General features: G+C 44.9%; 1 protein-coding gene across 1 annotated transcript in view; it reads left to right on the forward strand.

Annotated features, from left to right (window-relative positions):
* The first annotated feature begins 402 nt into the window (after positions 1-402).
* LOC119449065 (ATP-binding cassette sub-family C member 2) overlaps positions 403-26,248 on the forward strand; it is a 40,944-nt gene continuing 15,098 nt past the window's right edge. Inside the window, exons 1-8 of the mRNA XM_037712257.2 lie at positions 403-846; positions 1,181-1,256; positions 2,412-2,625; positions 9,149-9,459; positions 10,430-10,762; positions 12,383-12,484; positions 15,718-15,888; positions 18,794-18,952. Coding sequence (XP_037568185.1) covers positions 674-846; positions 1,181-1,256; positions 2,412-2,625; positions 9,149-9,459; positions 10,430-10,762; positions 12,383-12,484; positions 15,718-15,888; positions 18,794-18,952 — 1,539 coding nt within the window. The 5' untranslated portion in view covers positions 403-673. The remainder of the gene's footprint in view (positions 847-1,180; positions 1,257-2,411; positions 2,626-9,148; positions 9,460-10,429; positions 10,763-12,382; positions 12,485-15,717; positions 15,889-18,793; positions 18,953-26,248) is intronic.

Here is a 26,248-nt window from a genome sequence, read left to right on the forward strand (position 1 = left end):
TTAGCACACGTAACATTTCCACCCAAGCTACTTATCCTGCTATAAATCGTACAGCTTGACTACCAATTGTACCTATTCGACGCAGATAGGATATGGTAGATAAACTGTATTGGAAGAATAATCAGAGCTTTGTGTTGCCCCCGAGGGGGCATCGATAATGGTCGGGGTTTCTAGTCCAGGGCTCCGCTGGCTCCTGCCATCTTCTCCGCTCTCTGGGTCAGCTTGAGCTGGTCGTTGAGGGCAGAGCTGGACAGCCGCGCCCTCTCATTGTTCCCTCGTGGTGTTCGTGTCGTAGTGCTCTATGTTGTGTAGCGTGCACTCCCACGTAATATGATACAGGGTTGGTGTGGCCCCGCGCCATGGCCATTCGTCCCTGCGGCACTGAAGCTACTATATAAGCTTCATATGGAACATATACTGAAATGGGAACTAAGTTATCACGTGGCCGTCAGAGCACGCACCTTGCTCCCTATGCAGCACCATTCACATGCTCTGCCTCTGACGCACGTGTTTCCTTCTCTCATAGAATATTTAATGTGACTCGTCTATTAAAACGGGGGATAGAAATTAAGCACTAAGCATTTTTCCTGCGTGCACGACGCAATTTTGTTTCTACTGTGCATTTTAATGTAACAATGTCGTTCTTTCCGCACCTTTTCTTCAGACACGCATTATGGTGTGCAATCAAGCAAAGTACTTGCATTACATGGACAAGCTCATTTTAGTGGACAAAAAGCGAATTAAGGTGTACGACAAATTCGAAGATTTGATAAACGACCCAAAGTCACCGCAAAACTTCCGTGAAGCTCTTCAAGGTCGAACGACACGCCTCCTCACAAAAAATGAGTAAGCGCAGATTTGTGACTCAGCTTAAGTTACTTTAACTGGGAAATACACAAAAGTACATGTACCTTGGTTGATTTATAATAACTTGGCACCACATTTCCTACCCTTTTAAATACTGCAATTTGTCATCATATGCATGCGGAAAACTCAACTCTGCTTCGATCAGATGGATTTGTAAAAGATAGGTACGGGAACATAGCAAAGTGATGAATGAAAATCCTGCTAACTCTTCTAATGATGACATTTTTCACGACTATGCCCTTGTAATCTTTGCGTAATGATTGGTGCTACTCAGAGTGCAATTTCGGGACAAAGGTATTCTCAAATCTTTCAGAACATACGCTGAGAAAATGGAAGAAAACGACGTAGTTGGAAGGATAACTGGGGAAGAGTTGGGACAGTCAAGCAAGGTGAGAATTCATTTTCTGCAACTGCACGGTAAGAAAGGCAACAAATCAACAAATGTTTCGAAGAATCTGTCTTGCTGACAGCTCATTCTCGTTTAAGTGTTCATAAATGTTCGGGCTGGTCTTAAACAGTCGACAACGTGTATTGAGGAGTTTGAGCTCAGATGCGCTCATGCTGAGCAGATATTGTGGAGTGCTTAATGAAAAGTCCCACCAGTTTTGCAGAAATTCACGCAATGTGTGTGCCGATTGCGTATGTTTTTAGTGTCCGATGGCGACTGTTGGGATCGCGTAAGCGTATGTTCTCAGTGTGCGTATGCATGAACAAGAAAAAAGGCGAGTTTTTCGATGGTGCTATATACCATAGAAATCAGCATGGTGCTGATACTGGAAAAATTAAATGAAAAGAAGAAAATGAGAAATTATACAAACAGCGACAACGGCATCATGGCATGTTTATACACTAATAATGCCAAACCACACTCAAACAATGCACCCAATAAGTGTAAGTATTTCACTCGTTTTGGGGAAAGAGCTACTCATGTCTTGCTGATGTCTGTTTTCTAATATGGTAATGAGAAAGGTTTCAATTACTTTTCTTCTTTATTGGTCGCGATTTATTAACTATGTCAGTTAGTGCGCCTGCACACGCGACATGTGCCCATATTAGAACATGTAACTGAGAAATAGAGAAACGCTAATGGTCCTACGGACGCAGGTTCCTACAATAACCATGCTGCCCTACATTCGTATTACACACCACAAGATAGCGGTATTGCTTACTTCAGTAATCATTAGGCAAGTCGATGAGTATATATGGGATCTGTGCAGACCTCGTTGAACGTAGCACATGTCGGCAACTCTCAGTTGCTGCTGGCCCACAGAAATTATCAGGACTTATTAGGAGTATAAGAGAAGGGATCAATTTGCTACCGAGGGGGCGTAGGTATAGTGCATAGCAGTGCACCATAGAAACTTGGCTATGGTACATAGCAGTACTAACATTACCTGAATAACAATAGTGCCTATGGGATTTCCTACTATTCCGAACTTAAGAGCCCGGGGAATTCGGTTAGCAGCATCCCGTTGTCCACGTTCGCCTGGATGAGCGATTGCACCTATCCAGCATACTAAATCACGCTTTGTTTCTTTGGCCAGACAGGATGGTGGTTGCTGTGTAGCCTCCTCCGCCTCACAGAATGGCCTGCAGTCACGGGAGTCCTCATGTTCGTAGCAGCTGCCTGTGCCTTTGCTACACAGCAGCTGTGGATCAAGTGGGGTACGGATGCAGCGGCAGATGGCGGTACTACCGCCCTTCCCTCTGCGCAGCTCCCCTGGGTGCCAATTCTCGTGGCACTGTGCTTGGTAGACGGTATGCATATTTTAACAAACTATCTTAAGTACAACTTTCGCACCTGTTTATTAATGTTTAAGCATTCATTGGCGAGTACCCCAGCTCCGTCACGCGAAAATGCGGGCAAACACTGTAAGGCTTTGTATCTGCACAAAATTGCGTAATTAGCGAATTTCATATTTTAATCATTATAATAATGTAAATGTACATGATTGGTAGCTTTGCAAGCGGTAAGGAGCAATTTAACCCAAACAGAAATTGCTCAGAGAGAATACTCATAGGGATGTATAGGGCTCCATAGAAAATACATGGGGAAGCTGATATTGTAGCGAGAGCTGCATTGGCCGTATTCTCGCCGTTTCACTGTGGTCAGTGGCCGAACCGCGAGCTAAGCCATTGCCAGGCAACCGCCGCGGTGTTTGCCGGCGGCGTTGCCGGCATTACATCGCCGGAGGAGCCGGCGTTGCGTCGTATATGTAGAAGGGGCCGCTCGGTGGGATTCGTCGGCAGATATGGAAAGTGAGTCGGAGAGACTGAAAGAAGCCAGGCGTCGTAGTCGGAACGAAACCAAGAGGAGGCAGCGAGCCGATGAGACGGAGGAAGAACGAGCCGCACGCCTCGAGAAGCGTCGTAAGTACGAAGCGGCCAGGCGAGTGCATTCAGATGAGGATGGTTCATTGTCTAGTTCAGCATCTCGTGCCAGGGCCACGGATCAATGACGCAATGAAACACCAAGCTAAACAATAACATTAACCATACCACTAGCTACGCACACCCAGGCATAACTGAGCTAAGCCACATCCAATTTGTAGGGGTGGGTCAATTATAATTTAGGGTTGAGACCACCTTGAAATTTGTAGGCGGGCCAACTAAAATTCGGGGATGGGTGAACTTGAAATTTGGGGTGGGCCTGCTTGAAATTTGCGAGGAGACCAACTTCACCAACATGGTAGGGTACACAAACTGTAATTTGTGGTTGGGCCAACTTAAAATTGAGGGTAGGCCAGCTTGAAATTTGGGGCTGGGCCAACTTCAAATTGGGATTGGGACACTTAAATTTGTGGTGAGTCAACCCAAAAATATGGGGTGCGCCAACGTGACATTTAAACATGGGCCACTCTAAATTTGAGGTAGGCCAATATGAAATTTGCAAGTGCGCTAACTTAAAATTTAGGGTGGGCCAACTTGAAATTTTATTTATTTATTTAATACTGCAGACTCAAGGTCCAAGCAAGGTGGACAACACAAATACAGAGTAGCAAAAAAAGCAACAAAAGAACAACGATTCAGGCTCAAAAATGTTAATTCACAGTCTGATCACTTGCTTCAGTAAGGCGATTCCATTCATGAATGGTCCTTGGGAAATAAGAAAACTAAAATATGGCGTCAGCATATTTTGTTGGTGGTGTCGGGTGGGCGTGCTAGTTAAGGGTAATAAATACGGTCATAAATCTAGAGCTAGTTGGTATTCACACCTTGGGAAAGAAATTGTAATCTAATTTTTTGTCTTCGTGCCCTAATAGTGGTATGCCGTTCCTTATTAATGAATTTTCTTCGCGTACACATCACTTTGACGTGGTGAGTTTTCGCGGTTTTCTGAGGTCGCGTGATAGGCAGGTGAAGTGGGCGTAGCCAGAAATATTGGACCAATAGCAGAGGGCTAATGGTGAAAAGGCGTCGAATCAGGAATGATTATACTTCTTTTCTGCGGTTTAATCATGCATAATCAGTGTGTACATGTTATATCAGATGGGGAGTTATTGCGGTTTTCGTGACGTCGCGTGACAGACAGGTGAAGTTGGGAGTGGCCCAAAAACGTTTTCGCCAATCCGGGTGGCTGATTGCAGAAATTGAAATCAAAACAGTTTGGAATCATTTTACGTTATAGTGCGCCAGGTCACAAATTAATCATCATCCTCATCAGCCCGTAATTATGCCCACTGCAGGACGAAGGCCTCTCCCTGTGATCTCTAATTACCCCTGTCTTGCGCTAGCTGATTCCAGCTTGCGCCTGCAAATTTCCTAACTGAGATATTCCCGAGTGACATCTGGTAGTCTGTAGAGACGAAATACAATAAAACTATGACCCAACGAGTTACCCATTACATATGCATTCTAAATTTCTGGGTGTGCCAACCTCAATTTGGGGATAGACCAACTTGAAATCTAGGGGTTTGCCAACTTCAATTTCGGAGTGGTTGAACCGAAATTGGCGGTGGACCAACCAGAATCTTGGGGTGGGCGATCCTAAATTTAAAGATAGGCTGAATAAAGATAAAGATAGGCAATTAGAGGTGTATCAACTAGAAATTTTGAGTGTGGGCCAACTCCTATTTGAGGGTGGGTCAATTTGAAATTTGGACATGGGCAACCTAAATTCGAGGTGGACCAACTAGAAATTTGTGGGTAGACCAACCTAAATTTTCACATGGGGCAACTTGAAAGTTGGGTGTAGGCCAACTTCAATTTGCGGGTGGGCCAACTTGAAATTAGGCCATTGGGTAACTTAAATTTAGTGATAGGCTAACTATAAATTAAGGGGTGCCAAACTTGAAATTTACAAATAGGCTAGCTTAAACTTTGGGGGTGCACCAACCTGCATTTTGGGGGTGTACCAACTTAAATTTGGGTGTAGGGCAACCTCAAATTGGTATGTGGGCCAATTCAAATTTAAGGGTAGGCCAACAAAATTTGGGGGTGTGTCAACCTAACTATAGGGGCGGTAATGTGCCAACTAAAATTTGGGGTAGGCCAACATGAAATTAGCACATGGGTCAACTTAAATTCTACGGTGTGCCAACTTGAAATTTGAACATACCAACTTACATTGGAGGTGGGCCAACCTAATATTAAGGGTGGGCCAACTAAAATTTGGAGGTTGGACTTGAAATTTGCAAGCGGCCAAACTTAAGTTTAGGGTTGGGCCAACTTAAAATCCGGGGGTGGGGTGCACAAACTAATATTTGGTAGTAGGCTGACTTGAAATTTGGACATGGACTGACTTAAATTTATATTGGGCAACTTAAATGGGGGTGGACCAACTTAACATTTAGTATTGGCCAATCTAAGTGTTGCGATGGGACAACTTAACTGTGGGATGTGCCAGCTTGAAATTTGGGGGTGGACCAACTGGAAATTTGGGGATAGGTGTGTACCAACTTCGACATGCCAACTTACATTTGGAGATGGGCAAACTTACCTTGGACGTGCGCCAACTTGAAAATTTGTAAGTCAGAACTTAGATTTTGGGGTGGGCTATCTTAAAATTTAGGGGTGGACAAAGTTTAATTTGGGGGTGGGCCAACTTGCAATATATGAAACGCCAACCTAAATTTGGGGTTGGGGCAACTTAAATTTGAAGATGGGCCAGCTAGAAATTTGTGGGTGGTCCAACTTAAAATTTGGGGAGGGCCAACTTAAACTTGGATGTGGGAAAATTTTAGTTTGGGTTGTGCTAACTTGGGGTGGTGAACCTAAAATTTAGGGTGTGCCCACGAAAATTTGGAATTGGCTATCGAAATTTGGACATAGCTTGACTTGAAATTTAGATTGGGACAACTTGAAATTTGAATTTGGGCCAACTTGAAATTTGGGTTGGGCCATCTCGAAATTTGCATGTGGGTCAATATAAAATTAGCAGTGGGTCAACTAGAAATTTGGAGGTGGGCCAACCTAAATTTGGGTGTGGGCGAACTTGAAATTTATGGATGGGGTGGGCTAACTTGAAATGTGGGGGCCAACCTAAATTTGGGAATAGATCAATGCAAATTTAGGGGTGGGCAACCTAAATTTGGGGATACACCAACTTCAAATTTAAGGGTCAGCCAACTTTGACTTGGGGCTGGGCCAACATGAAATATGGGCATGGGCCAACTGAAATTTAGGTTGCACCAACTTGAAATTTGGGAGTGTGCCAACTGAAATGGGGGTGGGCCAATTGAAATTGGGGGTGATGCTTACGTATACTTCCGTGGAGCTTCTGCAGTCTTTGTTATTTCTCGCACTGTTAACGATAAGATTTTTCGCCTGTTTTCGTATTCGGACTGTATAAGCTGAAGGCCCATGCTCTCACGCGGCTCTGTCATCGCCAAACTCTAACTCTTTCAGCTGTGATTGCTGTCGCATGAGAGCTTTGTGGCATCAGAAGGTTTAGATGTTGCAGTCCATGGTGGCACTGAGTCATGCTTTTCGGTCACCTGGGCTCATGGTTACGGGGCGCATTCTTCATTGAAGTCCGTAGTGCGTCTCTTGCGGAGATATGCCGTTTCATATTGCCAGCTCACCACAACTTCGGTTAGACTGACTCCCAGAGTGCGTGAGATCTACATGACAATTAAGTGAATCGTCGAGTACCTGGCCATCATCATCAGCCTATATTTATGTGCACAGCAGGACGAAGGCCTCTCCCTGCGATCTCCAATTACCCCTGTCTTGTGCTAGCTGATTCCAACTTGCTCCTGCGAATTTCCGAATTTCATCACTCCACCTAGCTTTTTGCCGTCCTCGACTGCACTTCCATTCTCTTGGTATCCATTCTGTAACTCTAATGGTGCACCGGTTATCCATCCTACGCATTACATGGCCTGCCCAGCTCCACTTTTTCCGCCTAATGTCAACTAGAATATTGGCTAGACTATCGGTAGTATAGGTAGTAGAATATCGGTAGTAAATCGCTAGTAGATCGAATATCGACTTTGAAGTACATCGAATATTGAATATCGATCGAAATCGCTAGTAAATCGAAAATCGCTAGTAAGTCGAATATCGCTAGAATATTGGTAGTAGATAAGCAAAAAAAGCGCACGTGCACCACTGTTATGATACTGTTGTCATGCTGTCGTCATATTGTTATCCTTCTGTCACCATTGTAACCTTGATTCCGTTGTCATCATGCAGTTTTGGTCATGCTGCCGCCATTGTAGTGCCGTCATCATCTCGACTGTCCTTTCAAATTCTTCCAGACGTCATCGACATGTCAATAATAATTGTACCGTCAACATCATATACCATTGTCAATGTCAGCAGTATGTGCACTTCGAAACTGCTGTTAGTGCGTCAATTCAATTCCTGCGGTATGCAATAGCCTTTTCGGCGGTTTCTGCAACACATTTATAGCAAAGCTGTATACCTCTACAAGCCAAAGAAATTATTGTGTAGGCGTAAGCAAAAAACGCCAGGCTAAAAATAGAATACAAACATCATATCTCCTTTGAAATCAGGCATACAGCATACAACTCAGCACTCGTTTCCAAAAGAAAAACCACAACAAAACAAGCATCAAAACCACATGATGCATTATAAGGCACGTGTCAACAATGGGAACACCCTCTGACGCGTTCCGGTAAAGATTAGGTTTGCAACTGCTTCAAAAGAAGTTGACGTCCTTCAAAACCCTCGTGAAAACAGTGTGTCTGGTTTCACTCTTTGTAGAGCCACGAGTGTGAATTCAAGTGACGTCACAATGGGTAATCGTTGCGGGTGTCGTTTACAACGTTCCTTCTGCCATGTGTGTTTCCCGGTAAGGATTACGGTTGTGTAAGCTACTTTGAGTGGAAAGGTACCCAACAACATAGAAATCACGTAGTGACGTCACCACGGTCTAGCAACTCATTCAGTTCATTCCGGGCTACCATGGGTAGACCACGGAAAGTAAAGACGCCAGAAGAACAGCGTGAATGTGATGTCATTGTGAAGTACTAAAGACTGTGGTTAAGTAAATTTCACTTGTCTCTGGTTTCACTCATTGTAGAGCCACATGTGTGAATTCAAGTGACGTCACAATGGGTAATGGTTGTGGGTGTCGTTTACAGCTTCGCTGTCCAACCACCTTCACAGCGTGGATTGGAGCCACAGTTTTTTGGCTATATCGCCCGTTTTCGTTGTCGGACTTCATTCCCCGAGGGCACATGCTATTGGGTAACCGAGTTGTGAGACACGCTTGTCGAGCCCTGCGGGTGTCAAGCATGGTCTCTCTATTTCTAAGCTAATAAGTTTTGTACTTCCCGAAAGGATCCCTCAGGCAGCATATCAAGCTTGACAAAGGCATTTCGGTTCACGTCATCACGCTGAGGTTCGGTTTATATAAATGCTCTAATAGATCGGGCTTATGTACAAATCAAACTGCTGGTTCAATTATTCCTATCTAATTACCTGCCTGTTTACCCCAGTGTAGAATAGTAAAATGCACGTTTGTCTAGTTCTCCTTGCTTTCTCTCACTGTTATGGTTTGGCTGATTGAACCTTGCCACTTGGAAAGTGCATGGGGTTGCGGCCGCATCATTTAATGGCATCGACGCAAGGTGACCAAGACCCCACAAATACCACTACAAAAATGAGATAGAAAAGTTTAAGACGCTACTCTGCTTAGTACATTTGTTTGCTGCTATTACGCCGTTTCACGCGTAATCGTTCTCGGATGGGGATAATTAGTCAGAGTTATCTCTGGTGTCACAATGTTGCGTGAGACCCATCTAAGCCCTCCTACTGCTTTTTTTTTTTTTTTGCTAAGCTGACTCATAAAAACTGCGTTCTCCGCTTGCAGTGGCCTTCCGTGTCGCTGGAAGTATGCTGTTAGCCCTGTCTGCGCAGCGTCTTTCTCGGTCACTGCACAACGACATGCTGGGTCACGTGCTGCAGAGCCCAGTTACCTTCTTCGACGAGTCGCCCCGGGGCCGCATCCTGAACCGCTTCTCTGCCGACATTGATTACGCTGACTCACGCGCTTTCCTCAGTGGCAAGCAGAGTGTTCAGAACACGCTCCTCACCTTCGCCAAGATCGCCATTGTTGGCACGCAGGCGCCCGTTGTGGTCGGCATCACACTTCTTGTCGCCGTGCTGGTATGCTACGGACTGGTGAGCTCGCCTTTTGTAGACTTTTGGTGCTACCTCTTAAGACATTGTTGAGGCCCCTTCAGACATGGTTTGAGCAGCTTCAACGCAACTCAAAAACCTGACATCAAATTGTAAGCTTCGCCCTTCAGTAGAAACTGACTAATTTTTCATCGCCCTACGCATCCACGCTCTAACTGTACAACACGCTACATTTTAAATGCGCAATGAGTCATCCAAGTTCCACAGCACTACAGCTTCGATTCTGTCGCATTCTCCATTACTATCTTGGAGCCATAATAGCTTCGCTTTAAGATTTAATACGTAAAATAAACACTCCTGTGCTGCCCAGTAAATAAATCTACAGGACAGCAATGTGTGTGAGAGGAAAGAGTAAAAGAAAGCAAGAATTTCTTTGTTTTTGGAGACAAAGATTTTTTAGCTCGCTTCACACGGGTCGTACGTACCTGGCATCTGGGTATCTTTTAACCACTTCCAGAAAAAACAACGGCCGGTTAGGTCACTTACAGATGTCGTATGAACAGGAGAATGGTTTGAAATTATGCCTCTAGTACACGTAGCTATAGTCAGCAACTACGAATATAATCAGGATATAACAAAAATGAAAATAATTAACCGCAAATGCGGTGGGATGCGAAGGCCTGTTTCGCTGTCGCTATCTGCCCTGCAGTCGCCAAATGCGATCTAACTTGACGACCTCGCCCTCCGGCATATGGTGAAAAGTGCCCGAGTTGTGGACGAAGGAGATTTGGGCCTCCGCAAGTGCGTTCGTCCGAGCCTTGAGCGTCTGCCTCTGCGTCTTGCTAATTTGCCAAGGAAGCACGTAATGGCTCTGCTGCAAAACTCGTTGCAGAAGACGCACAAAGTTCATAGCATTTAATTACGCGCTTCATGAATTCGCTCGCCATTCATGAAAACGTGTGCGTTGAATTTGCGTAATATGTTTCTTCTTTCTTTGCACGGGTACGCGCAGTTTGCCGCCGTGCGGGCATCGCACCACTGCCGCTACTTCGAGAGCCTGGCCATGTCCCGCTTACTGCAGCACGCGACCGAAACCGTGGATGCACTGAGTAGCGTCCGGTCATACGGCGTGGCGGACAGGTTTGCGAGCCACTTCTACCGCCTGACAGACGAGGTCATGCGGGGCTACGATTGCTTCGGAGCCACTTACGCATTCGTGCGCACGGTGACGGCTGTGGCTGGATTCGTGGTTGTCATGTGCACCCTGCTAACCACCGTCGTCTTCGCTGGCCCCGGTGGACCTGACCCAGGCAGTCTAGGCCTGGCGCTCAGCTCTGCGTGCTCGGTGCGTAAGCATTGCACGGCCGATAAGATGGACGCAGCGTCGAGCGAAGGCGATGCTCGGGCCAATCCGGTGAAGCATCCGGTGAAGCTTCCCGCAACCCTGACTCAATTCAGAAGAACCTCTTCGGGGGCCACTTCGGTCTGCTGGAAATTGGCCTTTAACGCATCGCTTGCATCTGCAGTATCATTAGATAGATGCAGAAGTAAAGCTGGTTTAAAATCTTTTAGCTTTAACCCCGCATTGAACAACGTAATAAATATATATGAAAGATGCTCCGTTGAGTTTCGTACCTCAAAAATTTCTTTTAACCACGACAAGGTTAACGCACATCCTATAGGAGCGTTATAATATGCCGGAGAGAGTTATCTGTGGTGGATAGTTTAGAAAACCACTTACCACTAAATAGTTATTATGATAATTAGGCTTTGAAACAAATGGCGTCTCATTGTCTTTTGTGCAAATGTACTTTTGCACTCTCCATGGCCCGAAGTAAAGTTTGGCAAGTTTGAATATTCCCGGATAAGGAATTGCCTTAGGGCATTAGACGGTCAAGCAATTTCTGTCGTCCTAACATATTTCGTTTACAATTTTTCTCCGTAATGCTCTCGGGTCCTCAGACTATGTAAATAATTCAGAATAAATAAATATGGATTACATGCCTGTGCTCAAAAGAACGCTTGAAAAGCAGGATTAACATAGACGATATTGCCTCAATTGTACAAGAAAACTTTCGGTTCCCCTCTCTCTTTCTCTCTAAAGGAAGTATAAAAAATCAATAAGGTGAAGCGTACCGACGCTGACAGAAGACTACAGCGGGAAATGACTACGAGGCAGAGCGCAGTCATTGTATAGTGTGACGGGGAATGGTATGAAATGTTTGATGCGAACATTTCCATTTGAGTAAAACGTGATCGTATTGCATCCAGAATGAAACAGCTCAGTGATCGTCGCAACATGAAAAACGCGTTGACCGACCGACCTCGGGAGCATTTCTCTGAAAATTATTTGATGTCTAACGATTGCATAATCATGTAATCAAAACGAAAGAGAATTAATTGTCTTTGTTAGTTTGGCACAATACAACCGAAGATTATGTTTCTAAAACATTTAAACATCAGGTTTAGACGTTTGAACATCAAGTGCCTGATGTTAGGCCTTAGATATCGTGACGCCAGAACTGCGTCCGCTGTTATCATAGGACGTCGCCGATGGCGCTTGATAGTATGTGCGCAGGAGTCCTCTTCCTGCCTGCAGTCCACGGAAAGGTGGCATGGAGCTTAGCACAACGAATAATAGAAGAAATCAATATAGCATCCGCTTTAGCCGCCAATATAATTATTTATTCTAGGACTACACAACATATTGCCCTCGGCCGATTTCAGACTTCCATGGTGTGCCGATGCTAGCCCATACGGCAAGGCTATATTATCATATAATATATGATATTATATGAATCCAGATGTGAAGCCGCTAAATAATACCCTACTCGAGGATTAACGGCTCTCCTAATAACTGCTTTCAGGTGTGCTACGCCGGCGAATCACTCAGATACGAAACATACGATTATCATTTTACTCATCTCTCGTTGTAACCAGCGCCTTGTGCTGTCTACCTGGACAGGTTCCTCTGTCGCTGATGTCACTGTGCGTGATGCTGTTCAACGTTCTTCAAATGATTGTCTCCTTCGAACGCTGTGTGGAGTACACTGAGCTCCCTCCAGAGGTACGTAAATCAAAGCACAAGCTCATAACGACACTCATCACTTCGAATGCGTCAATGTGTGTATCAGTCCCGTGTTTCCTGCCCTTCCTGTTCTTTTACCCATAAAGTTTTACAATACATGCCATGCTATTGATACCACATCATTCGTACATAATAAATACTTGTTCGAAAAATACACATATGGACAACATAATATCAAAATTATGTCCAATACTGTGTTACATGGAGAGAAAAGTTAACCTTGCTACAGCGACACTAAAAATACAGATGAGAAAACTACCTCCTCCATACGCAGAAAACCAATCTCCAGAATAGTATCCGCATTGTTCTGTATCGGTGCAAGCTTTTGAAGCAGTTCAGGACCATTCTTCAGGTTTCGTATATGTTAAATGGCTTTGCACTGGTATTGTGACGAAAGTGAAAGCCGCTCATTATAGCTGTTTCTCGCCTACTGAGGCACGGAAAGAAGCACAGAATCTAGATTTTTAGTTATATTTAAACAGAGCAATAACAGTCTTCTCATTCTTATTCATTTACGACCATTGCACCCTCTCCCCCATCTTAATACTCTCACAGGCTCACATTCCCTTTTTTTTTTTTTGCTAAAATTACAGTAGAGCATAGCAACAAAGCCGCACCTATGCATTCATCGCTGACGAGCCTTTTCAAAAGCTCTGTCGAACCAATCGTTATCGGTTGTGTTGTATTTTTGTGTGTTGCTTATATTCGTCAGGAGCATTTATTTATTTCATTCTTGTGTTTTTCTACGTAAATATGTACTCCTCGCGTCCCCTATAAGACATTTATAAGCTGAAGCTTACAGACATTAGGAAAAACCTATTTCACAGTCTGCTTAGGCTACTCATTTGAATATGAACGTTGCAAAGACTGTAGAAAAGACGTAAGCAGCAAGATTGCCTCTTAAAAACACTGATTAGCCAATATATTTTTTTCGTTGTTACTGTAACACGGTGCTGAAGTGAACGCCAAAAGTGTTGAGCCAGCAATGAACAGTTACTCAAAAGTTTAATTCGTTCTTAGTTTCCACCATTTAAATGCACCATTCTTTTAAATAAATGTGACCACAATAACAAATGTATGTCATAAAGGGGAGTGTATTATTAACTATTATACCTACAAAATATGGGCATCTATTTCCTCAATGTCACCTAAACATCTAAAATATTTGCATTGATCTTGAACGGTTGCTATGGGACAGAAAGGTGACTGGAATAATTGGCTGGGCATCAATGGATTATTGCAAACATTGCTAGTCCCGTACAGTAGAATGCGAACTTTTGAAGTGTGGTCTTGTGACTTGCAATCGACAGAAGAAATTAGCTTCAGAGACTGAAGCGGGTGGTAATATATGTATAAAAACTGCGTAAATGTAGCAGCTCTATGCAATTTTAATTAGGTGGTAAAATTAGGCTGATTGTTTTTACTAGGTTGGCCTTGCGGTTATAGTTATAAAGCAAAACGAATTAATTTCTATCGCTTTGATCAGTCAACGAGCCTGAATTTGTGTGATAAGGACTACGAGGATCCTCGCAAAAACACGGAAAGACAAATTAACTGTGTCTGCATAGCTTACCTAAATTTATGCGTAAATAGGCACAAGAAGACACACAAAACACATGAGCTGTCTCTGGATGTGCTTTAGTGTTCGCTTTTATGTCTATTTGCACACCAACATAATTCTATGCAACCAGCTATCTTGTCAAAACTGCGATGAGGTTTCACGAGATCTATCTCATCGTTGTACAATACATTCGAGCTTGGAGCGGATGAGTGATTTGTATAATAACAATTTTATTTATCACATCAGTTTCTGAACGTTGAGCGAAATGGTCTCTAGCATTCGGTTAACGTTAATAATTATGTACGCTGTGTGGATGTTTTATTGGAATAACGGGAATCTGTATGCCAACTTGAATGGGTACGCCAAGTGTGTACGTGCATGTCTGAGCTAAATACTTTATGTTAAAATTACTGTTCATCTTTAAACTGCAGCGCACACACAAGAAAAGAGGACACAAGGCAAAGGTAGCACACAGGCGATGTGTACCCTAAAACGGCAAAGTGTGTAATAGGTAATTATATAGGTGGTTTAAGCGCGAGGCATTCAAAGCCCTTGGCGATGCGTTACGCTGCTTTCAGAGACTTGCTTCAAAAAATTTAAATAGCAATGAGAAGTTGATAGCGAGAACTCTGATAGCGAAAACGTTGATGGCAAAAACTATGATTTAAATCACTATGGTACAGTGAAACGCCGTGTATTCACAGTAAAACAAATCTAATTACTCCCTTTAATCGATGTAACCCATTGTTGTTTGTTGTTCATTTCTGAAAGTGTTCTTTGCCACCAGTCTGCCAATATGTAAAGGGGACCAGGGACCACTCAGGCTCCCAATAAGCAGCTTTTACCTTGGTCCCCTCCATCTGCTTGTAAATGGGCCCAAATAAACTGAAATGAAATAAAATATTATTACCGTGCGAGAACACATGCCAATTTTTACTATATAACCGCAAAAGAAAATCGCATTCTTATTCCATGTTTCTTATTTCCATGTTTCTACGTAATCAAGTATATATAGCTTCTAAGCACACTGAAGTAATCGTTGAATAGTAATGCTTAAGGCAACTGATAGGCATTGTGGAAAAGTTGGCATGGACACGCAGGACAAGTCCCGGCTACATATCTAATGTGCGCTATAGCACTTTGCTAAAGAATATAGCCAGGCTTTGAAGATTTCAACGCATGATGAGCCACTCCATGTTTATTACGGCAGTTTCTTTCTTTACCGCGGACGTTTTAAAGGAGGATACTGTGGCAGGCTGTTACACAACTGCGGCTAATGGCGTGCCTCAGTGAGGTCGTAGCACGTATGGTTCTAGAGTGATACTCCGTCAATGTATGAATTCGCAAAGAGAAGTTCAGAACTGGGTACGGAAAGTGAAAGTGCACATAGACTTTTTCCTCCACTTTTAAACCGTCTAAGCATTCTAAGGGATCTAATGCTCTGTACACGTTTGTGCAATATGTAGCCGGTTGTTTTTTATGAAAAATCTTCGGCAATATTGCAGTGTCCATCGTTGAGTTAGCATATTAGATACAGGTAATATTTCGCAAGCTCAAATTCCTATTAGATAATTCAAAGTGGGCGGGAAGGACTAGCCGCTTCATCCCATTATGTTGCAAGCAAATGTCGGCGGTGTCTATTTTTCCCCAGAGTGACGTCCCGAGAAAGACCAATGAGAGAAAAGTGCCACCAATGGAGTCCCTGGCTGGTTGGCCAAGTGCCGGAATGATTCAGTTGCAAAATTACTCGGCTTCGTATCGCCCTGGTGTACTTCCCGACGTACTCAAGGACGTCACATTCGTCGTCAAGCCTGTAGAAAAGGTGCGTGCGTTCTTCGTCAGCTCGCTACCAAGGAATATCTTAAAACTGACCCTTTCACTTGTGCAAAAAAAAGTCTTCTTGACGTTTTAAAAGTCCCACATTTTGTGATTTTTTTGTATGGGAATATGGGAACTGCCTGATGTTGGTCAGCCAGTCACTGTTATAACTCATAGACACAAATTTGCGTAACTTCGAAGAACGTATCGCGCCACTGATTAAAAATAACGGTGTTTATCGCTTTTCGCGATCGACCAGGTGGCCTATGCAGGTAGGGCCGCCAGCCTGCGTATTTCTTAAACGTTTCGTTTCAATAAATCAGTTCTGAGTCAACGCTCGATTTACCAACTGTCAAACCTCTTACGTCGGTCTCGTTTTTGCCTACGCAGTTTTTAAGAACGATAAAAAAACTAAAACAACCAATCTGCATTTACTTACAAATATGGGCGGAAACGTCTACGGATTTCTTGGGCGGCAACCATAAAGAGCGTGTATATTTCCAGCAGATTGTCAGCACGGCAGCATATGGCGGCACCATATGTTATCACCATGCTATCACTGTTTCCTAAAACGCCACTTTTTTTCATATTGTCATAAACATACGCCAAGGCCTGCTCCTGTCTCCCAAAATTATATAAAGCGTAATAACACATAACTTTATGAATTTATTTATTTACTTATTGAGTTATTTATTTATATATTCATTCATTCATTCATTCATTCATTCATTTATTTATTTATTTATTTATTTATTTATTTATTTATTTATTTACAACACTCTGAGTCTTTCACGTGCTATTGGAAGGTGCATTATTTTCTTTTAAAAGAAGGGAAAATGACCAGCATACAAAATACAAGCGTCAAATCAAACAACACCAGATTAGTATGCAAATAGCGTACGAACAGCACACCGTATATTACATATGCTAGATAGATAGAGAGAGATAGAGATTCAAGCTTTAATGATGTGCTGGAGATGTTAGCCTGGCTGTTCGCCTGACAGGCTACTCCAGGTGCTGGCTGATGATTATGATATATAAAGCGATTAACACTTAACAGCACTTACAGTCACAGCCACTCATATACGCTTTAGAGATATTTACAAAGTTTCGTTAAACTCATGGCCCGCAAGAACATCAGCAGCGCTTTCGTGCGCGGAACGCGCAGTTGGCGCTTTGCCATGGGCTGAGAATGTGCCGCAGTTTCAACCATTGCAGATGTAGTGCCGCCTTCAAAACTGTCTCTCTAACGAGCGTAGCGTCTGCAGTCGGGTGGAACATGTTGCAGGTCTTCAGTGGCGTTACATTCAAAGCACATTGGCGAGTACGTCAGCTGAACCTTGCACTTGAAGTAGTTCGATATATGTACAGGAAAAACATTGACTCACCGGGAAGGAAAAGAACTAGGAAGCTTACCAGTCAGTGCGCGACCGGTATAGTAAGCAACTTGACTACAAAGAACGTCAAACGCAAAGTCAGAGAGGCTGAGACAACCTCATGGGTGCCGGCAATGGGAAAGAAACCTGCTATGAACAACTATACCTAAGAAGAAAATACGAAATCAGGAAATAGACAATTAATGATGACTGAGAGGGAAGCTCTTTTCGAAGCAAAATCAGGATCCCTTAGAACACGTAGCTATTAAGCGAGGTACTTCAAGGAAGAAGTATCCACTTGCTGCGGTAAAGCTAGGGAAACAATGGAACATGGTTTATTAGAATGTGAAGATCTCTACCCAGTGGTCGGTTTAGGCTCCTCTGGCCTTCTTGAAGTCCTTGGGTTCAGGATACCAGAGGGAAAGTGAACATATCCGCAATAGAGGTAAGTAAAAGTTTTGGGGGCAGAAAAGTAGGGAGACCAGAAGCAAGGGACGCTTACAAAAAACAGTTTCCAATAGTGGTTCAGAAACTTTGACGCTGGGAATTCTTTTTTGTTCTTTTTTTAAGGTAGGTAGGACATTAGACTAAATAAGAACAAGAGTTTGGTGGCGCAACCCACCGCCGCGTTTCAAAGGGGACGCTCATCGCACCCATCCATCCATCCAAAGCTGAGAATTGTTCCCTCTGAAGCCGCACACCCAATGGCACAAACTCAGTGACCCAAATTGGCGATAGGTCTATTATAGAGCAGGAAATATCCAGTGCATTTATGGCGAAGCTCGCTAAAGCGTTGGCGTGAAACACTTTCATTGAAGAATGAATGGCACCTGCCCAGTGCATTTATGGCGCGCGCACTCACACACACACACACACACACACACACACACACACACACACACAACATACATACAACATACATACATACATACTACATACATACATACATACATACATACATACATACATACATGCATACATGCATACATGCATACATGCATACATGCATACATGCATACATGCATACATACATACATACATGCATACATGCATACATGCATACATACATACATGCATACATGCATACATACATACATACATACATACATACATACATACATACATACATACATACATACATACCCTGGAAGGCCTGTAAAATACCCTAAGAATTCTAATGGCATTACAAGCAGCAGCTCCAATTTCATAAAAAGTGATGCGACATTTCGTAACTTCAAATACCACTGCATTGAGTTTATCGCAGTCATCTGACTGGGATAAACTCAACACAGTGGTACAACGCAGGGGTCCTGAACAAAGCAAGGCTGCACGTCATTGTCTGAGCATGGGAACTCTAAGCTCTACATTTCCCTCAACCCAATAAAACATTTCAGCGTGATTACAACTACGCGGCTGAAACTCAAATTTCACTGATCTCCCCCTCTCCACGCATATACACAAGGAAGAAATCGTACACCTCGGTGACTTCGCCCATCAAGAGGCAGTGCTAAATTATTGTAACCATTCTTCCAGGTAGGAGTGGTGGGCCGCACCGGTGCTGGCAAGTCCTCCCTTGTTCTCGCACTTCTGCGCATGCTCAGGCCGTCCGAAGGCCAAATCCTCATCGATGGCGTCAACATCGCTAACGTGCCACTTCGCAAGCTGCGCAGGAGTATCACCGTCATCCCACAGGTAACCATACGAAAAATAAAAAATGTGTTATATTTGAAGGCAAACTCTTCTAACCTTACACAAATCCGCGCGCTCACGTATTCCTACGAATCAAGATAGTATTATAGCATGGGCGTCATGTGTAAAGTGATGTCCCAGCCCTTAATCATATTTAGCGTACCAGTGACGGTCGCTTGAAAAACGTGCCAGAGCATTTAAGCATGTTAGCCTTGACCTACGCAATTGCCAATTTTGTTTTCACGGGCTTTAGGGTTTTACTGCACACTCTCTAAAGCCCTCACCAATATCTTCATATGCTCTACTCGATTCTTGCATTGTTTAAACCCCCACCCCCGCTTTGAGACGTGGTTTGGTCTGGTTGGTCAGCCGCACACACATGAACGGTGACAGACCCGGAGAGGGGAGAACACAAAGAAGCGCCCATCAATTCCTAACAAGTGAAAATGCCACGTGCAACGACCAAAGTTGCAAGCACATATCACTGGGGATTAAACCTTGTCCCTAGTCGTTGAAGATTTGGCGCCCCGCATGCACATGCTGTTCTACATATGGCTGTCCTCGGCGCGCGTGGTGTTTCTAACAGCTGCTGCTGCCGAATATACAGTTTCATGCAGAAGCCTATTTCCTCGGCTTCTCACATATTAATATTTACATTATTGGACCTGAACGCCACCACTGGAATCGCCGGGGAATTGACCTTCATGCAAGTTGAGTGTGAGCACTCAACCCCACGTCATTACTACGAAATGCTTACGCATCATTCAGATGACTCCCTGGGGAGATTTTGCGTCAGCTTTTGCATTTAGGTAAGACACGATGTCGGGTCGGTGAAGTTAGTAAATTACTACACCGAGTCGTCATCGTGTACAATTTCGCGTCGACGACACGGTTTTCGCTCAAGGACGTTGAAGGTCGACGGAACGATGAGACATATAAGGTTTTCGCCTTAATAAATCAGAGCTCTCTATATCTATTTCCCTGCCAAATGTCCCCCAGTTTCATGATCACCTATGGGCTCGGTACAAGGCATGGGAAGCACACAGAACCATCAACTGAGCAGCCAAGCCCATCAAGATACAGTGACACATAGCACCTTAACGTATCTTTGCCTATTTCGTCGCTTTGTGCAACTCACGTCTCAATCGCCAAATACAAGTACCGCAGCGTAAAGAACGCTTCGTAAGTAACGGCTTCCAATAAAATGCTTTACTTCAACAAGTCTGTAAAAAATATACTAGGAGTTCCTTATGCTACAACTAAGACGACGTGCAGGCGAAAGCGCGAGCGCCGCTAATTCAATGACACGACGACCACTTTTTTGCTGAGTCATCTTCATTCCGAACCAATATTATGCAGTCATTTTCGCAAGTCATCTTTTATTCCCCAAACTCGGACCGTGACTCGGCACTTTTTTTCGTCAGTCAACCCGAGATATACGCGAGCGATATATGCAAGCTATGCAAGTATGCTAGAGCCACCCTTTAACACATGTTGTGGGGATGCCAACTATATCAAAATAAAATGTCAGTCTTCCCGGAAAATCTACGGGCGCGGTGGTCGGCCGCGCTGCTCAGCTCAGAACTCCAAGACCAACTTTGAGCCGTCCAGCGAGCAATGGAGGCCGTGCGGGAGCAACAGATACCAGTGGCCATCTAGGCGGCCCCAGGCCCGGGCCTCCCAATCGGTGGATTCCAAATAAAGTTATCTCACTCACTCACTCTCACTTGGACCCACAAATCTCACATATATTTTTCGCAAGTCACTCCCGCACTCCATAACCCCTTGATTCACTGTTAATTCACACTTTATTCCCTCTTGATTCACCCTATCATTGATTGGTACACGTTCATTCAATCTATCTCGTCTTTACTTCCTTCTCACTTGATTTGCTCTATTACTCCAAATTTCCAATTTTCATAACTTTTGATTCACGCTATCACCACTTGATTCACCTTCATTCACTCTCAATTCACTCTCATTAACTCTTCATTATTTTAGCTGACTCTATCTCATCATTACCTTTCGTTTGACTCCTATCATTCAACAAAACCCCCTTAATTCACCATCAATTCACCCTTAATTCGCCAGCAATTCACTCTTAATTCACCTTGTTGACCTCTCTGTATACCCATTTTCATCATTATCATAACCATCATTACCCATTATTGTGATTAATTCTCCGTTCTTGGATACTTCGGGTTTTTCGGCCTATTTTCCCGCTTTGTCATGATAATTATTAGAATTAATTTAGTGATTATCATAGTTATTTATCGATATTTATATTCCTCATGTAATTACCTATCGATTGATATATAATGTTATGGTGTTTGTATTGATCCTTTTAAGTTATCGATTTTTCTAGCGAAGGATGTATACGCTAGCCTGTGCCGGCGATGTAACGCTGAAACTCCGGCTCCAGCGGCGACTCGCTGGTGCCGAAGCGTGAGTCATTAGACACGGTGCCAGCTGCGTAAGCGCGCGCTCGCACCACGTGCGCAGCCAATCAGAGCCATTTCGCTTCGGCCGGGAACGGAAAGGGCAGGAAAGGATTTCGCGCGCGCAGCGCCCGCTTCGGTTCCGTTAAGTCGAGTCTCGGAAAAGCTATGGGAAGGTCGCGCATTGTGCGTACCCCCGAAAAGGCAGCTCTCGCCGAGTGCCGACGGGAGATTGCCCGTGAAAGGGCGCTTTGTCGACGGGCCGACCCAACCTTGCAAGCCGCTGAAGCTGCTGCACTCCGCCAACGCCGAACAGATCACCTGACCTTCCCTTGGTCACCGTCAAATTACAACAAAGAACCGTCAAACACAAGGTGCACCCAGGACAAGCTTCGCTTACCCCCATTTTCTGGTAGGGGAATGGGCGACAAATTTTACAGCGGAGCTGTTTGAACCTCGCTATAATGATCATTCCGTCGGCCGCAGCTTCGCCGAGATGGAGGACAGAGAGCTGAGAGAGAGTGAAAGCAGAGTGTAAAAATAGCATCGTGCAGCATAGTGGATGCGAGGTGGAGAGAAGGAGTGGGGCAGGTGGTAGTGGGACGGGTAGAGCTGCTGCCGACGCCGACCGCGTTTCCTCGTGTTCGCGGCGAACGCGCCCGGTGTCCGTGACTGCAGAGCATGTGCTACCTGCAAATACCATTGAAGTTGAGCCGATGCCTGAGTAAATGGAAGGAGTTGAAGAGATGTGGGAAGCATATAGGGGGTATGTGCAGAAGCTGAGAAGACTACAATACATACACGGATGAAAACGAAAGCAGCAGGATGAGTGAATGTGATGTAGAAAGTGTGAGTGAAGGTTATGATTAGTTTAGGAGAATTGTAAAATAAAACACTTGCTTTCTCATACCGGATTTCTGAACTACTGTGGCTTTGCTAGAAGAGATGTTGCTAATCTTAGCATTCTCAATCTGCATTGGCATGTCAAAAAGAAATTATGCGTGGCTCTGCGATATCGCAAACACCAACGACTAGTGGAGATGGGGCAAGCCCAGCAAACGTTAGACTAAGTGCGTGGTTTGCCACTACTTTACTAGGCTTTCCGAAGCTCTGCTGGTGTTTGCGATAGCAGAACCACGCCTCATTTTTGTACATACTTTTTGGCAATTTTTTGTCCGGTTTATGGCTCCACTTTTTCAACGTCACCTCAGAACGAGACATAAGACTTTCACCCTAATATACATTTTGTAATAGTCAAATCGTATTATAGTAACCGTTGAATTATTTTGCCTGAGCCGAGCACGAGAGAGAGAGAGAAATAACATTTATTAGTACTAAAGTAACTAAAGCCCAAGTTCGGGCCTCCTCGTAGGCTCATGACTCCTGGCCCAGCTCGTTCGTGACGTGCTGCACCAGAAGCGGTCACCATAGCTTTTCAAACTCTCGTGACGGAGTGGTCCACTCCTCCCAGCTTCCAGGACGCTGGTTGTGTGGTAATTTGGAAAGTATTGTCTTTTATTGCGATAGCAATTATATGCGTCGTTGGCCCGTTGGCGTCGTCGTCGCCGTGAGGTTCCGTGTGAACTCCAGCGGCAATGAAAGCGTCGCTGCGCGCCGTGTGCTGTATGTGCGAGTGAAATCGAGCGAGGGACACGCGCTTTCACGGGGAGCTAGCGCACGGCGGAGAGCAGACGCGACTTCTTCCGTCACGTGAAAGGCCGTGGGGGCACGGGAAGGAGGGAGGGGAGGCGACGTTTAGCTGAGGCACCAAATGCGTATTTATATTAAAAAAGTCACCTGATATCCACGAAGTGAATGATGATGAGTGGGCGACGCACCGGGGGATCATTCGGGTAACCGTGAATCCCCCGTATATATATATATATATATATATATATATATATATATATATATATATATATAGTAGTAACTGGATTTTTCAATGGGCCAAGCGTATTTAGGAAAATCAGAAGCACAACTTCGCGGTTATCTTAGGTTTAATATTTTCCCAACAGTTTCGGTCGGTGGACTGACCTCTTTCAAGGTCGGTCCACCGATATATATATCGGTATATATATATATATATATATATATATATATATATATATATATATATATATATATATATATATATATTGTTGCGTCCAATTGCTTAAAAGGGACGTGCGGATCAAAAGGAGAAAGAGGAGAAGGACGACGACTGTGCAGCGTCCATTCCTGCTGTTCGTAGCCTGCTGTTCCTGCTCTAGCACGCCTAAATAAACCCCTTTTCCCCGTGCTTGTAACAAATTGGTGGAGGTGCGGGGTACACCTCGTAACTACGGAGCCTACGCTGCTACAACTTCGCCGAAGCCGTCGACTTGCCGGACTTCCGCCACCCTCACCTGACATGCCTGAATACGCCTGCCAGATTCCCGACGGCTCTGACGCAGTTTCAAGGCCAGCACCTGGCGTTCCGTGTCAATACTATCGGGTGCCACTGACTTTCGGAGGAAAAGCCGGAGAAGATGTCGAGGAGTGGCTCACGAACTACCGAAGAGTGAGCCGGTCTAATGGTTGGAACTCGTCCGCGCAGTTGTCCAATGTTGTGTTTTCCCTTACCGACACAGCTCTCGTCTGGTATGAGAATCACGAAGATACGCTAACTTCATGGGAGCTTTTCGTCGAGGAACTCAGAGCGTGTTTTGGAGACTCTAGTGCAAAAAAGAAACGCGCTGAACAGACGCTTTCGCAAAGAGCTCAGGTTCCCGGCGAAACCTGTACAACTTATATTGAAGAAGTGTTAAAACTGTGTAAGATAGTCAACTCTCAAATGTCTGAAGATGACAAAGTTGGACATTTGTTGAAACGAGTAGCCGAAGACGTCTACAATTTTCTGATCGGCAAAGAAAGCTTGGATACCGTGTCTGATGTCATTCGCCACTGCAGGACCTTTGAGACGCTGAAGATGCGACGAATAATACTGAAGTTTGGTCGTCTGGCTAATGTCACAACGGTGGCAAGTGTATAGCCGAGCTCGTGTGTTGACCTTTCATCAACTATACGGCAGATTGTTCGTGAAGAGTTGCTCCATCGGGAAGAGATTTACCGTCGCACACCCGGCATCACTGGTGCGTACTCACCACACGAGATGAGCAACACGGCCGTTTCGACCGCTTGGCAACCGACAGCTCACGCAGCGACCATTGAGTCTACCCCACAAACGAGAGGGACCATGAGCTATTACGATCATGACTACGACCAACGCCCTCGCCGCACGCACGTCTCCCGGCAGCCGATGCCTAGCCATGATGAATGTGATCCACCTGCTGGCTATGCAATCGACAGCAACACGCGTGACTACATGGAGGAACATCGAAATGTGCGGCCTCTGCCGGTGTGTTTCCAATGCGGTGTCGCGGGCCACATAGCGAGGTTTTGCAATCGTCGCCCAACAACGTGGAATGATCGATCCAGGTTTTCAACCAGGACCACACTTCCTGTGAGGGCAACTCAACGGCCGTACACCACCTCTTGGTCAGCTGGCGCTCCTCCCGGCAACGATTACTGGCCGAGAAGCTTTCGGAGCCGCTCGCCGGCATCTGACAGGAGCTTGACGCCACCACCTTCCTCTCGTGCACCTCGTTTACGTCAATCTCCATCGCCAGTGCGCCGCTCCACCTCGTCTTCGCAACCGGAAAACTAGCTAGCGCGGCCGATGGGGGTGAGGTCGCTCGACGCGTGCTATCGACAGAAATGCCCCCTGCAGTTGCTATGATTAAGAACAAAGTGCATGTACTTGTTGATGGTGTTTCTGTAATGGCTTTAGTGGATACCGGAGCAACTGTATCCGTAATGAGTCTCAGTTTTAAAGGTCGGTTGGGGCGCAAAGTTGTATTTCGGTGGGACCAGGCTGCAACGTTTTGTGGAGTGAGCGGCGAGTCGTTGCGTCCTGTTTGTGTATGCACTGCTGAAGTATCCTTGGCTGGTGGAGTTTTCGCGACGGAATTTGTAGTTATTCCCCGATCGACGCACGAAGTGATTTTGGGCATCGACTTTTTGCGACAGTGTGGTGCGACCGTCGATTGTCGCACGGGGGAAGTTTTCGTCGATGGCCATGTTTCGCCCGGGCTCTTAGAGGAGACTTGCTGTCAAGGTGAACTTTGTGTATCCGCAGATACTGTTGTGCCTGCGTCTACCTCTGTGTGCGTGCCGTTTGTATGTCGCGGTGATGTTCCAGACTGTTTCGATGCCTCCGTAGAGCCAATGCATCTAAATTGTGTGAAGAAGAACGTTTTTGTCCCTCATTGTGTGGTATCCATCGGCAACGGGCGTGCTGGCTTGTGGACGACCAACTGCTCGGCAGAACCCGTCTCGCTTCCAAACGGCTTGAAACTTGCCTACTTTACTAACTACACGTCTTCGTCCATAGCCGTACTAACAGACCCACCGTGTGAACCTGCTGACCTTCGCCACGTCTCGGACAAAAAGCTTCTGTCTATGATAAACAAGTCGCTCAGCACAAGGGAGCGTCATACCTTGGTGGATACGCTTTCTAAGCATCTGTCAGTGTTTGACTTTGCGCAGCCGGACAAAGCGTTCTCGATTCCCGAGTATCGAACACGCCATACTATCAATACGGGATCTGCGCGCCCGATCAGGCAAAAGCCTTATCGCGTCTCGCCTAACGAGCGCAAGATAATCGGGGAACAAGTGAGTGACATGATGAAAAATGGGATAATACAAGAGTCCTCGAGTCCTTGGGCAGCTCCGGTCATACTCGTCAGAAAGAAAGACGGTAACTGGAGATTTTGCGTCGATTATCGAAGATCAAACGCCGTGACTAAGAAGGATTTCTATCTGCTGCCCCGGATTGATGATG

Source organism: Dermacentor silvarum, chromosome 4 (assembly GCF_013339745.2).
Source record: "Dermacentor silvarum isolate Dsil-2018 chromosome 4, BIME_Dsil_1.4, whole genome shotgun sequence".
In the NCBI taxonomy this organism is placed as follows: Eukaryota; Metazoa; Arthropoda; class Arachnida; order Ixodida; family Ixodidae; genus Dermacentor; species Dermacentor silvarum.